General features: G+C 40.3%; 1 protein-coding gene across 1 annotated transcript in view; it reads right to left on the bottom strand.

The window, feature by feature from the left end:
* The window catches only part of polq (polymerase (DNA directed), theta), a 90,091-nt gene that overhangs the window by 41,034 nt on the left and 33,777 nt on the right, over positions 1-15,280 (bottom strand). The window contains exons 14-17 of the mRNA XM_073045357.1: positions 12,746-12,888; positions 7,299-7,492; positions 1,287-1,411; positions 860-1,103 (exon numbers count right to left, since the gene is read on the bottom strand). Of these exons, the coding sequence (XP_072901458.1) occupies positions 860-1,103; positions 1,287-1,411; positions 7,299-7,492; positions 12,746-12,888 (706 nt within the window). The remainder of the gene's footprint in view (positions 1-859; positions 1,104-1,286; positions 1,412-7,298; positions 7,493-12,745; positions 12,889-15,280) is intronic.

Raw genomic sequence — 15,280 nt, 5'->3', positions numbered from 1 at the left:
GTGCACTGCAAAATACCACCAATGCCACCACTACAAAATCCCCCAGATTCACTGGAAAGACATGAGCATCCTCGTGCAGCAACACCATGAAGTGAGTTACATTTGACTAGCCACATCACTCACACACACACACACCAGTCTCCCAAGAGAGAGGCTCTATTCCAAGCTGTGAAGCTTTCCTGATAAAATGTCACATCCCTACTGATTCCTGGAAACCGCTGATACACAACAGTAGCTTAAAATGCAGAACAGCATTTGGTATTGCTAATGGATTGATACTAACAACCACAGAGGCGCACTGCATAAGCAGCAGAAAGAGCAAATCACCTCACAAATCACCCACTCACCTGCCCCGTCTGCTGCAAGGACCACATTAGTCACCCCAGAACTCTCAAAGTCAAAGTCATCCTCAATCTCAGAAAATGATGATCAGGAGTTGGTCTCCTGTATTGGTCTCCTTATTTAAAGGAGAATGTAAACATGTTGAATACAGCTTGTAGATAGTTTTTTTTTAAGATAGATAACTCAATGGACAGATTGTTTTTGAAAAGTTGTACAGGCCAGACTGGAGTTAGAACTCAGCACATTCTATCACGTGACATTGTTAGGTCTCTTAAGGAAGGGAATGTGATAAAAGTTTTGCATTAATAAAGTGAACAATTTTTTTTTAGGTACAAATGTGAAGGTTAGAAATAGGAAGTCACGATAATGTATTCATACAATGTCAATGCATGAAAAAATTGTAATGCTGCATTGCACATAATTCTCAAACCTACACAAAACAGTTCCTTGTGTGAGAGTTTTACAGATCAATTCATAGGTCTTCAATCCTTAAAGTAACATTTAGTTCAATCCATACCTTTTAAATGGGACTGCATTTCTCAGAGCTGCTTCTACATCAGCAGGGTTCCCGTGCGCGAGCTCAGAAATGGTGCTAAATCCAGCATTATACAAAGCTCGTGCACGCTGGGCATTCAGCAAGGAAATCCGCACCAGATCACAGAGTTGTCGTTGAATGCCAAAGCTAAGGCGGCTCTGAAACTGTGAGAGGAGCATTTCCATATTGTGCCAACCAAGCCTGTTGCTGAACACGGTTACCATGCCTGTATAAGGTAATGAGAGCCGGTAACATCTTAATGTTTTCAAAACAGCCTAAGAAAAAAATAGCATGCCTCTATGAAGTAACTAATCTTGCACAGAAAACATTAATTAATAATTACTATAGTCCTTAAAAGTAGCGCATCTTGTTTAAATTCAGTTGTTCTTCATCAATTTTTACACTTCACCTGCATAAGATGCTGCAGATTGCTGCAGGGACTGAAGCTGTCCTCGACTACAGTGGTACTTCTTCGCAACAATTCCAAGAGGAACTTCATTGATTAGGTCTAGTAACACAAGACTGGTAAAAAACCTGGAGTAGTTGAAGGGATAAAAATCAGTTACGCAGATTTACAGTAAGTCAGATAGTTAAAGATTTTGAATTTTTACAAAGGACACCTCCTGAAATCCCACATTATCACAGTCCAAGCACAGCACTGCATTTACTGTTGCCACTTATCATCTTACTGGGCTTCACGGTTTCAACATTCACTTCAAATATATACAGATTTTTTTTTTTTTTTACAGCAGATGTAAGCTAAGCAACAGACTTGGCAACAGCTGACTAACAGCTTCGATTGATCCCAATGGTCTCAAGAAACCTTAAATTTAAAAAACCAAGCCAATTCTTGATATGTTGTGACAACTCCTAATTTTGAAATTATAGGCTTTAGTGAATAAACTTCAGTGTTATATTGCAGAATACAGTTGTTACAATATTTCAAGAATTATGATTATAATAATACAACACTTATTTTCAGACACTTTAAATCATGGTGGCATTCTAATCTCTCTCATTCACAGTTCACACAGGCAATTTTCATCACACCAGAATACTCTGTTATTAATTTCAATGCTATTATTTATTAAGAGCATTAAAAACAAAAACAAAAAATCGGTGCTGTCACAGGTAAGTGACCTCCTGAGCTTCACCATTCAATAAGCTCTTAACTGATCCCATCTGAGCTGAACACCACTTTCTCACCCTCTCCCCATAGTTAATTACTCCTTTGTGGTTGAATTGATGATCAAACATTGCCTTCAATATATTCAAAGACTGTGGTCCTGCTGTTCTCTGAGCTAGAGAATTCCAAACTTCTCAGCCCTCAGAAGATATTCCTCATATATAAGTAACTTGGGCAATCCCTTGTTCTGTAACTATGCCCCTTATTCTTAATCAATATCAATTCCTCATTATTGATACCTCATCAATCCACCTCAGAATTGTTTGTTTCTGTAAGATCACCTCTCTTTCTGCTATACTCCCCTGGACAACCTGTTATACCCTTGCATTTTATTGTCTACCTACACTGTACACTGTATTCTGCTCCATTATCGTTTTACCTCAACACATTGTCGTAAATGAATGGATCAGTATGAATGGTATGCAGGACAGTTTTTCACTGTATGCCAGTACGCGTGACAATAATAAACCAATTTGTCTTTGCACTGTCTCCAAAGCAATCATATAACTATAGAACAACTACAACACGGAAACAGGCCATCTCGGCCCTTCTAGTCTGTGCCGAACGCTTACTCTCACCTAGTCCCACTGACCCGCACTCAGCCCATAAGCCTCCATTCCTTTCCTGTCCATATACCTATCCAATTTTTTTTTTTAAATGACAATATCAACCCTGCCTCTACCACTTCTACTGGAAGCTCGTTCCACACAGCTACCACTCTCTGAGTAAAGAAATTCCCCCTCGTGTTACACCTAAACTTTTGCCACATAACTCTCAACTCATGTCCTCTTGTTTGAATCTCCCCTACTCTCAATGGAAAAAGCCTATCCACGTCAACTCTATCTATCCCCCTCATAATTTTAAATACCTCTATCAAGTCCCCCCTCAACCTTCTACTCTCCAAAGAATAAAGACCTAACTTGTTCAACCTTTCTCTGTAACTTAGGTGCTGAAACCCAGGTAACATTCTAGTAAATCTCTTCTGTACTCTCTATAATTTGTTGACATCTTTCCTATAATTCGGTGACCAAAACTGTACACAATACTCCAAATTTGGCCTCACCAATGCCTTGTACAATTTTAACATTACATCCCAACTCCTATACTCAATGCTCTGATTTATAAAGGCCAGCATACCAAAAGCTTCCATCACCACCCTATCCACATGAGATTCCACCTTCAGGGAACTATGCACCATTATTGTAGGTTAAGACCTACAAGTATCTGGGAGTACAGTTAGACGAGAAGCTAGACTGGACTGCCAACACAGATGCCTTGTGCAGGAAGGCACAGAGTCGACTGTACTTCCTAAGAAGGTTGGCGTCATTCAATGTCTGTAGTGAGATGCTGAAGATGTTCTATAGGTCAGTTGTGGAGAGCGCCCTCTTCTTTGTGGTGGCGTGTTGGGGAGGAAGCATTAAGAAGAGGGACGCCTCACGTCTTAATAAGCTGGTAAGGAAGGCGGGCTCTGTCGTGGGCAAAGTACTGGAGAGTTTAACATTGGTAGCTGAGCGAAGGGCGCTGAGTAGGCTACGGTCAATTATGGATAACTCTGAACATCCTCTACATAGCACCATCCAGAGACAGAGAAGCAGTTTCAGCGACAGGTTACTATCGATACAATGCTCCTCAGACAGGATGAAGAGGTCAATACTCCCCAATGCCATTAGGCTTTACAATTCTACCGCCAGGACTTAAGAACTTTTTAAAAGCTATTATTAATGCTTTTTGAGATAGTGATTTAGATGCATATCATATTTTTTACTGAGTTAAGTATTGTATGTAATTAGTTTTGCTACAACAAGTGTATGGGACATTGGAAAAAAAGTTGAATTTCCCCATGGGGATGAATAAAGTATCTATCTATCTATCTATCTATCTATCTATTCCTAGATCACTCTGTTCTACTGCATTCCTCAATACCCTACCATTTACCATGTATGTCCTATTTTGATTAGTCCTACCAAAATGTAGCACCTCAATTATCAGCATTAAATTCCACCTGCCATCTTTCAGCCCACTCTTGTAACAGGCCTAAATCTCTCTGCAAGCTTTGAAAGCCTACTTCATTATCCACACCACCACCTATCTTAGTATCATCTGCATACTTACTAATCCAATTTACCACCCCATCATCCAGATCATTAATTATATGACAAACAACATTGGACCCAGTACAGATCCCTGAGGCACACCACTAGTCACCGGCCTCCAACCTGACAAACAGTTATCCACCACTACTCTCTGGCATCTCCCATCCAGCCACTGTTGAATCCATTTTACTACTTCAATATTAATACCTAACGATTGAACTTTCCTAACTAACCTTCCATGTGGAACCTTGTCAAAGGCTTTACTGAAGTCCATATAGACAACATCCACTGTTTTACCCTCATCAACTTTCCTAGTAACCTCTTCAAAAAATTCAATAAGATTTGTCAAACATGACCTTCCACACACAAATCCATGTTGACTGTTCCTAATCAGACCCTGTCTATCCAGATAATTATATACACTATCTCTAAGAATACTTTCCATTAATTTACCCACCACTGACGACAAACTTACAGGCCAATAATTGCTAGGTTTACTCTTAGAACCCTTTTTAAACAATGGAACCACATGAGCAATACGCCAATCCTCCGGCACCATCCCCGTTTCTAATGACATTTGAAATATTTCTGTCAGAGCCCCTGCTATTTCTACACTAACTTCCCTCAAGGTCCTAGGGAATATCCTGTCAGTTCCCGGAGTCTTATCCACTTTTATATTCTTTAAAAGTGCCAGTATTTCCTCTTCTTTAATCATCATAGGTTCTATAACTACCCTACTTGTTTCCCTTACCTTACAAAATTCAATATCCTTCTCCTTAGTGAATACCGAAGAAAAGAAATTTTTCAAAATCTCCCCCATCTCTTTTGGCTCCACACATAGCTGGCACTCTGATTCTCTAAGGGACCAATTTTATCCCTCACTATCCTTTTGCTATTAATATAACTGTAGAAACCCTTTGGATTTATTTTCACCTTACTTGCCAAAGCAACTTTATATCTTCTTTTAGCTTTTCTAATTTCTTTCTTAAGATTCTTTTTACATTTTTTATATTCCTCGAGCACCTTATTTACTCTATGCTGCCTATATTTATTGTAGATCTCTCTCTTTTTCCGAACCAAGTTTCCAATATCCCTAGAGAACCATGGCTCTCTCAAACTTTTAACCTTTCCTTTCAACCTAACAGGAACATAAAGATTCTGTACCCTCAAATTTTCACCTTTAAATGACCTCCATTTCTCTATTACATCCTTCCCATAAAACAAACTGGCCCAATCCACTCCTCCTAAATCCTTTCACATCTCCTCAAAGTTAGCTTTTCTGCAATCAAAAATCTCAACCCTGGGTCCAGACCTATCCCTTCTCCACAATCACACCTTGGTACCCAAAATTGTGTGATATATGCCATGTGGAATCACATGAGCAAAGTTTCAGCAATTTTCATTAAAGCTCTACATTTCTTACACTAAAAGCTGATATTCTTTTAGCCCAATTTCTTGCTGTCACTACATGCTAACTCTTTATGCTTCATATTCAGTCCCTCAGATTCCTAAGTGCCACCAATTTTGTAATCTCACACTATTTAAATAATAACTTGCATTTTCAATCATCACCCACATTTACCATATTATATTCCAGCTACCAATGTTTGCCTAGTCACTTATTTCAATAGCTTGGCAGGCTTTTTATGCTCCTTAGTCTTCACCTCATCTGCAGATTTAGCATTTTGATTTCTTCATCCAGGTTACTAATAATATATTATAAATAGCAGGCACTTTTTTCTATGGCATCACAGTAGTTAATGACCATCCAGACAGAGATGACTAATCTATCCCAAAAACCTTGGTAAGCTAATTACCTAATATTGTCAAAGATTAACCCAAATATTAACCCACTCTTGTGCAGCAATGTTTTGCAAGTGTACGTTAAACGTCTGCTCAAAGGAGGCCTGAAAAGATTAGCTGTCTTGGGGTTACAGGGACTCTGTAGGTGCATGGGTGGAAGGAGGAAAGGGGCTGGTTTTGCTGTTGGTGTTCTGTTGCTTGTTGTGTTCTGTTTTGTTGTGTCCTGTGTTCTTCCGCCAAGCATTGTGGCTATGTTGTTAGCACCAGAATGCATGGTGACACTTGCAGGCTGTCCCCAGCACACCCTTATGTGTATTGGTTGTTGACACAAATGACACATTTCACTGTAATACACATTTCACTGTATGTTTTGATGTACTTGTGATAAGTAAACTAGAATCTTGAAATTCAAGCACCTTACTTGTTACAAATTCAAAGAAGCCTACTTTGAGACACAGGAGTCTGTTTGGGCACAGTAAGATGCCACAAACAGAAAGGAGGTAAACCGTAAACCATCTATTCTTGTCACTAATTAAGGAAAAATATAATCTAATGCTATGGGATATTTAACATTGATCATAGTTCAATTGACATAAAAATGTGAAGAGGACATTTCATATTTTTCATCACTTCTCATTTTTAACAAATACCATCAACTATGTATATTTGCTTGCAGCTAGTAGCATAATATAGATAGAGTAATGGGTTTCTCAACAATTCTCAATTTATCCTGATAAATTAGGATTTCTTTCTATTTGTAAGATGGTAGTGGGTGAAAGAACTATCTTCTGTAGTCCAACTGCATAACAAACATCTCCTCAGCCTCACACTAGCAATGAAAATTGACCTTCTCTGTAATTACACGTACCAATCAATCATTTGCCAAGCCAAATTATCTGTTTACAGAACAATTCTAATTTCAGGAATCAAATAATGAAAATCAAGAAGATGGGAAATGGTTTAGTAGAAAGAAAAAGGAAGCCATGATAGAACTAAGTTTAGGTGTACTAATGCAAATTAGGAAAGCATAATACTTTGCAAATTGTTCTGAAGGGTTAACTTAATGTATACTTGACCCACACGTCTCTGAAGTGCCAAACCCTCATTTTTTTCTTATCTGAATCTGACAAATGGCCAAATGAGATCAGGACATCTTTAATGTTTATTGCTCAAATCCAGTTGCCTGAGGGAATATTTTTTTTTTTTTGAATCATTGCAATCCAGAACTAGATTAAATTCCATGAATTCATACCTCAATTATAAATCATATTTTACAAGGAGATGAAATAAAACAGTGATGAAACAAATAAATAAGTGAAAGTCAATACTTGATTAATACCTTTTGTGGATGGCCATTTGTCTGTGCTGCTTGCCCGTTTTTGGAATAAGTTTTCCTTTAATTGAACGGGCCAAGAATCCTTCTTCAATTCCTACCAACTCTGCTACTCTCTTCAATGAGGCAGACAAGTTCTCCCACAAGCAAAAGAACTGATACCAGTCAATGGTTACCCATTCTTCATAGACTGGTGTGACCTAAATTCAGCAGAGAAAGATAAAACTACGTCAGTAATTCATCAACTAAAAGCTTTCTGTTAATAAAGTGCTTTACTTTAATTGGTAAATAAGAGCAGATATCATTTATATATTTAGTCCATAAACTATTTGAATTACACCATCAGTCCAATCATGGTAATGCTCCTAAAGAACTTTTAGATCTGAATCAGAGTTACGAATTCAGAGAAGCGAACTTAAACACACAAGGTAGGTTAACTGTAAAATAACTACTGTACTGTGTGTATATATGTGTGTCACACTCAGTAGCCATTTTATTAGATACCTCTACACATCTGCTCGTTACTACAAATATCTAATCAGCCAACTGTGTGGCAGCAAATCAATGCAAAAAAAAAGGCAGACATGGTCAAGAGGTTTAGCTGTTTATCACACCAAATATCAGAATGGGTTAATTAATCACTGACAAATATTCAGTGACCACTTTATTAAGTACCTCCTGTACCTAACAAAGTGGCTACTGCGTGTATGTTCATGATCCTATGCTGTTGTAGACCATCCACTTCAGTGTTTGACGTGTTGTGATTTGGAATGGTTGTTGGTATCTGACAGGGTGGTTTGAGTATCTCAGAAACTGCTGATCTCCTGGGGTTTGCACATACAACAATCTCCAGATTTTACAGAGAATAGTGCGAAAAACAAAAAACATCCAGTGAATGGCAGTTCTGTGGGCAAAAGTGCCCTGTTAATGAGGTAAGTCTGAGAAGAATGGCCAGATTGGTTCAAGCTGACAGGAAGGCGGCAGTAACTCATATAACCACACGTTACAACAGTGGCTTGCGGAAGAGCATCTCAGAGTGCACAACACGTCAAACACTGAAGTGGATGGTCTACAACAGCATAGGATCATGAACATACACGCAGTAGCCACCTTACTAGGTACAGGAGGTACTTAATAAAGTGGCCACTGAGTATATGTCAGTGATTAAAACATAGAAACATAGAAAATCTACAGCACAATACAGGCCCACAAAGTTGTACCAAACATGTTCCTACCTTAGAAATTACTAGGCTTACCCATAGCACTCTATTTTTCTAAACTCCATGTACCTTTCCAAAAGTCTCTTAAAAGACACTATCATATCCGCCTCCACTACCGTTCACACATTCACTATTCTCTGCATAAAAAACTTACCCCTGACATCTCCTCCGTACCTACTCCCCAGCACCTTAAACCCGTGCCCTCTTGTGGCAGCCAGTTCAACCCTGGGGAAAAAGCCTCTGACTATCCACACAATCAATGCCTTTCATTATCTTGTACACCTCTATCAGGTCACCTCTCATCCTCCGTCATTCCAAGGAGAAAAGGCTGAGTTCACTCAACCTGTCTTCATAAAGCTTGCTCCCCAATCCAGGCAACATCCTTGTAAATCTCCTCTGCACGCTTTCTATGGTTTCCACATCCTTCCTGTAGTGAGGTGACCAGAACTGAGCATAGTACTCCAAGTGGGGTCTTACTAGGGTCCTATATAGCTGCAACATTACCTATCAGCTCCTAAATTCAATTCCACGATTGATGAAGGCCAATACACCATATGTCTTCTTAACAGAGTCAACCTACGCAGCAGCTTTGAGTGTCCTATGGACTCAGACCCCAAGATCCCTTTGATCCTCCACACTGCCAACAGTCTTACCATTAATGCTATATTCTGCCATCATATTTGACCTACCAAAATGAACCACCTCACATTTATCTGGGTTGAACTCCATCTGCCACTTTTTAGCCCAGTTTTGCATCTTTATCAATGTCCCACTGTACCTCTGACAGCCCACCACACTATCCACAACACCCCCAACCTTTGTGTCATCAGCAAACTTACTAACCCACCCCTGCACTTCCTCATCCAGGTCATTTATAAAAATCACAAAGAGAAGGGGTCTCAGAACAGATCCCTGAGGCACACCACTGGTCACCGAGTTCCATACAGAATATGACCCGTCTACAACCGCTCTTTGCCTTCTGTGGGCAAGCCAGTTCTGGATCCACAAAGCAATGTCCCCTTGGATCACACGCCTCCTTACTTTCTCAATAAGCCTTGCATGGGGTACCTTGTCAAATGCCTTGCTGAAATCCATATACACTACATCTACGGCTCTACCCTCATCGATGTGTTTAATCACATCCTGAAAAAATTCAATCAGGCTCGTAAGGCACAACCTGCCCTTGACAAAAGCATGCTGACTATTCCTAATCATATTATACCTCTCCAAATGTTCATAAATCCTGCCTCTCAGGATCTTCTCCATTAATTAATTAACCAGATTCTGATTCTCTGTTGCTGAGCGGTCAATCCTTAGCCTTTACGTATAAAATAGTATAGATATTATGCACAGCATTTCCAAGGAATGCATAAAAAATAGCATGCAGTATATAAAGATCCCCTCAGAGGATTCTGCAGTTTCAGATTAAAAGCCATTCACCTGAAACATGAATACCATTCATCTGCCTTCAGGTAAGTTGCACAAGTTGCTGAGTATTTCCAACAGCACTGCAGTATATTGAATTTGTATTTAAAATATCACAAGCCAAAAGTCTGCAGCTTACTTCGTCGATGGAGCTCAGCCTTTAGCAGAAAATGTATTGTGGTTTACATGGTTTAACTGTCTTGATGGCTCGCCCTCCTCTTTCAAAGATAAACATATCTTCCCAGGATAAAGCTTTGGTCTCTTATTAAAATGGAAATACAGATCTGGATCAGCACAAAACCCAGAGCAAAGGGAATCCTAGGGGACTCCACCAAGGAAGCTGTAATAGGAAATTAACGTACTTCTGAAGTTGAAATAAAGCAGAAGAACCATGGAAATAAGAGATGGAAAAATGAGCTATTGTAGGTTCCACCCAAGCTGCAGGAGAATGAGCCCAAAATAAGAGAAGCTCAGCACAGAATGCAAAATAGTAAGAACAATTAGTTTAATGGGATTTGGAGGTGAAATGCAGAAAGGGTTTCTCCAACAATCTTGACTTCCAGTAAAATGGCAGCACGTTCGATTGCAGGGGCTTCTGCAGAGTCAACTGAACATGATGTTATTGTCCTTTTTAAAGATATTATTTTACGATTACAAGACCCTGCTGGACATTAAGAACTGCAGGTCTACCCCATCAGCAAGTTGCTCATTGACAGAGAAACTGAAGGAATTGAATTTGGTGTAGATCATGGTGTCTACATCAGAGGCATCGGTGCACAAAGATGTGCAGTCTAACAGTAAGTGATTATTTTAGTCATTTTTCTTGTGATTTCTAGACCCTGCTGGACATTGTTAACGTGGAATGCTGCAAGTCCGATTCTGGTGGACAGCGGGGGAGCCACAAGACCTCTGTCGTAGCGAGGACTAGGCGTCAAGCCACAGAGTTGCCTGTTTACAGCTGCCCAGGAGAAAGGTTTCAGTCGGTGTGCTCTACCAGAGGCTGAAGTTTGTGCTGCCCCCTAGTGTTCACTCCACAGAAGACAAGCTGTATTGTGTTCAACTGCAGATTTCTGCAACATTCACAGACTCAGGGTCTTGGACTACATTTTTTTGTGTGACTATTTTACTGATATCTTGTATGTACTTGCTATTTTATATGCGCTGTACATGCTTTGTGCTGTGTGACTGTTGGTACTGTGGCTTGCATCTTGGCCCCGGAGTAAGGTTGTTTCGTTTGGCTGTATTCATGGGTTTTCATGTATGGTTGAATGACAATTAAATTTGAACTATGAACAATGTGGAGACACAGAAGACTGCAGACACTAGAATCTGGAGCAACACAAAAAAGCACAAAAGAAATCATCAGGTTAGGCAGCATCGAAAGAGCACAGACAGTCAATGTTTCAAGTCAAGATGCTTCAAACATTGACTGTCCATTTCCATCCACAGATCCTTCCATCCTGATCCACTGAGTTTCTCCAACAATGTATCCACATTTGGGCTCATGAGGACATTACCAAAGGCACAGATGTGGGAAATGTGTAAAATCTGCAAGACTGAATGCAGTAATTAATTTTCATGAATTCTGATCCACAGATTTCAGAATGAGTTACACACCTCACAATCTGAATTCACCCACTTAAACACAGACCTTTAACATCGTAAACCAGGGAGTTGTTTGTTACGTCTCCCCTCTTGCTGTGAAACAGAGACACCTCTTTCTTCCTGATTAGGGGGAAGAGCCTGTGGTATATCAAATATCGGGTGAACGAGTAGGCTTTTGGGTACTGCAAGTCTGTGTCTTTGCTGATGCTTTGCTGCACACTTGAGTGCTCAGTGGTGGGGGCCGGTGCTTTTTTTGCTGGTGGGGGGGATTGTTGCTTTGCTGTTGCTTACGCGCGGGAGGGAGGGGAGCTAGGGAGGGGACTTTGGGGTTCTAGCATTTAACTGTCATTCATTCTTTGGGGGCACTCCTCTGCTTTCGTGGATGGTTGCAAAGAAAAAGTATTTCAGGACATATATTGTATACATTTCTCTGACATTAAATGTACCTTTGAAACCTTAAAACACATGATTCTAGAGCAGTATTGCACTACACTCCAATCTGGAAAGTGGTTAAGGAGGGGTTAAGACACAAATTGTCGAAGTAGGGATACTTCAGTCTGATTAGCTGAAGGAAATGTTGCTGCTTGTTGTTCTAACAATTTTCATAAATCCTGTGCAGATGCTAAGAAGCTATATCAGAGCAATGTCTGCCAACAGTCCCACAGAAACTTGTCAGCAATTGCCAATGAGTTGAGTGCCATCATTATTGCCAATATTATCCTGCCCAATGTTTCTTTTCAAAAATTGGATAACACAGCACTACTCGGTAGCACTCCCAACAGTAATATAACAGCAGTTTCAAAAATATATTGCCTATTTCCCAAATATAATTTTAGTCAAGACTATAGCACCTGAATTTGCTGTTACAAAAGGAAATGTGCTGTTCAAAGTAGACCAGTTACAAATTGGAAGTGTGGCTGCAAGTTCCCACATGGTAGAAGATGCCTGCAGCCCACAGCAGCCAGCAAATCCATCCTACCAGTCTTGCAAACTCTTTTACATAGGTGGTACATAGCTTGGGGATGACCTGCAAAAGTTGCTCCATCCATCATAAGGCAAGGGATTGACTTGCGAAAAACTCCTCACAGCAAGAGCTCTGCACTTCAGCGTGATATCAGAAGTGTGAAATACATAATTGGATATAGCACTCACTTCCATCGATGGAACAAGGTGAATGTTAAATGAGATTAATAAATGATGTACCTGATAGAGGATATGAAGGTCGTTCTCCAAAACAAATCCTTTCATTGCCTTTTGCAAGTCTGCAAAGATTCTCAGTGCATCAGGAGCAGACAGGGAAGAGGCAAGTGTGGCTGCTCCCAGTTGTGTGGGACGATACAACTGAACTAAAAATAATTAACCTTATTAAACACTATTATATTAGAATAAAACAGAACACACATTATAGCTTGGGCTAATTAGTGAATATAATATTTACACAATAAGACTACAAGTCAGTGACCATCCTGAATCACCTCCCCTTGACATTCAATGGCATTATTAACAAGAATATTGTGGGTCACCACAGATCATAAACTTATTGATCAGCTATATTAATAAATGGCAATAACATGATCACAAACAGATGTTCTATTCAGGGATTCAAAGTGTTTCCATCATCTACAAGCAACAAAGGGATGTATTATGATTCTCTTTACTTGCCAGGATGAATGCAGTTTGGATACATTAAGCTCAGCATCATCCAGGACCAGCAACCCATGTGACTGGTATCTAGTCCACCATTTTAAATACTTGCTTCCTCGACTATCAGGACATTACAATGCTAGGGCACACCCTGAATCAAATACAACTGCATCAGCCTGACAAAACTCAAACTTTACAATTCCTACGACCTTGAAGGACAAGAAAAAACAAATGCATGGGAATACTGTTTCCAAATCACATCCCATTCCTTTGATAGGACAGGACCCTGAAATTATCTACCAAGTAATACTGTGGGAATACCTTCACACAGTTGAAGGCAGTAGCTCATTTTCTCAATGGTAGTTAGGGCTGGAGAATAACTGCTGGGCTTGCCCATGTTATTCAGATTATAGACTGTAAATGATAAATGCAGATAGTTCAAGGTACAAAACTGCTGAGGATACCAGAGGTGAACAGAGTACCCTTTGAGAAAAGTCAGGGAGAAGAAAGTAAAATGCAGTGAGCCAGGTGCAGTCAACCCTGGGAGTAAAATCCAAAGAAAGATTTTCATCCTATTCCATTTACTACACAATTGTCAGAACAACACAGAAGCAGGCCTGTCAGCCCACCTAGACCAAACTGATCAGTTATTCTGCCCAAATCTATCAACCCACTCCTAGCCCATAGCCCTCTACAACCTTCCCATCCATGTACTTATCCAAACTTCTTTTAAACGTTACAATCAAACCTGTATCCACCACTTAATGCTGGCTGTTCGTTCTACACTTGCACCACCCTCTAAGTGAAGAAGCTCCCCCTCAGCTTCCCTTTAAATATTTCACCATTCGTCCTTAACTTATGACCTCTAGTTCTTTCTGATCCAGTTTACCACATTATCATCTAAATTATTAATATGACAAACAACTGACCTGTCACAAGCAAACATCTACTACCAATCTCTGGCTTTTCCCACTAAGTCACATTTTGCATCCAATTGGCTGCTTCATGCCAAGTGACTGAATCTTCTGGACCAGCCTCCCATGCAGGAACCGTCTAAGGCCTTGAAACTTCAATGTAAACGATGTACACTGCCTTTCCCTTCATCAATTTTCCAGTAACCTCCTCAAAAAAACTTAATAAGATTGGTTAGACATGACCTACCAGTAACAAAGCCATGCTGACTATCCATAATAGATCCCTGTCTATCCACATACTTATATATCCCATTCCTTAGAAGGCCTTCCAATAATTTACCCCCTACTGATGCCAGGCTCACTGGACTATAATCTCAAGAAGCTCCAAAACCTGGGTCTCTGTACCTCCCTCTGCAACTGGATCCTTGACTAGTTCATTGGAAGACCACAGACAGTACAGATTGGAAGTAACATCTCCTCCTCACTGACAATCAACACCAGCACACCTCAAAGGTGTGTGCTTAGCCCACTGCTCCATTCTCTCTACACCAATGACTGTGTGGCTAGACACAGATCAAAAGCCATCTATAAATCTGCCGATAACACACTATTATTGGCAGATTCTCAAATGGTGACAAGGAGGCATACAGGAGTGAGATAGATCAGTTGCTTGAGTGCTGCAACCACCTTGCACTGATCACCAGTAAGGCCAAAGAATTGATTGTGGACTTCAGGAAGAAAAAGTTGAGGGAACACACACCCATCCTCATAGAGGGATCAGTAGTGGAAAGGGTGAGCAGTTTCTAGTTCCTGGGTGTCAACATCTCTGAGGACCTATCCTAGGCCCAATGTATGGATGCAATTATAAAGAAGGCACGACAGTGGCTATATTTCATTAGAAGTTTGAGAAAACTTGGTATGTCACCAATACACCAGCAAATTTCTGCAGGTGCACCATGCAGAGCATTCTGACTGGTTGCATCACCGTCTGCTATGGAGGGGTCCTGCACAGGACCAGAACAGCTTCAGAAAGTTGCCAACTCAGCCAGCTCAATCATGGTCACAAGCCTCAAAAATGCATCCATCGTTAAAGTCCCCCATCACTCAGGACATGCCTTTTTCTCATTGTTGCCATCAAGGAGGTGGTACAGGAGCCTGAAAACACACACACAATGTTTTA

Source organism: Hemitrygon akajei, chromosome 5 (assembly GCF_048418815.1).
Source record: "Hemitrygon akajei chromosome 5, sHemAka1.3, whole genome shotgun sequence".
NCBI lineage: Eukaryota > Metazoa > Chordata > Chondrichthyes > Myliobatiformes > Dasyatidae > Hemitrygon > Hemitrygon akajei.
Note: the sequence above shows the minus strand (reverse complement) of the source record. Positions and strands in the feature narration are given on the sequence as shown.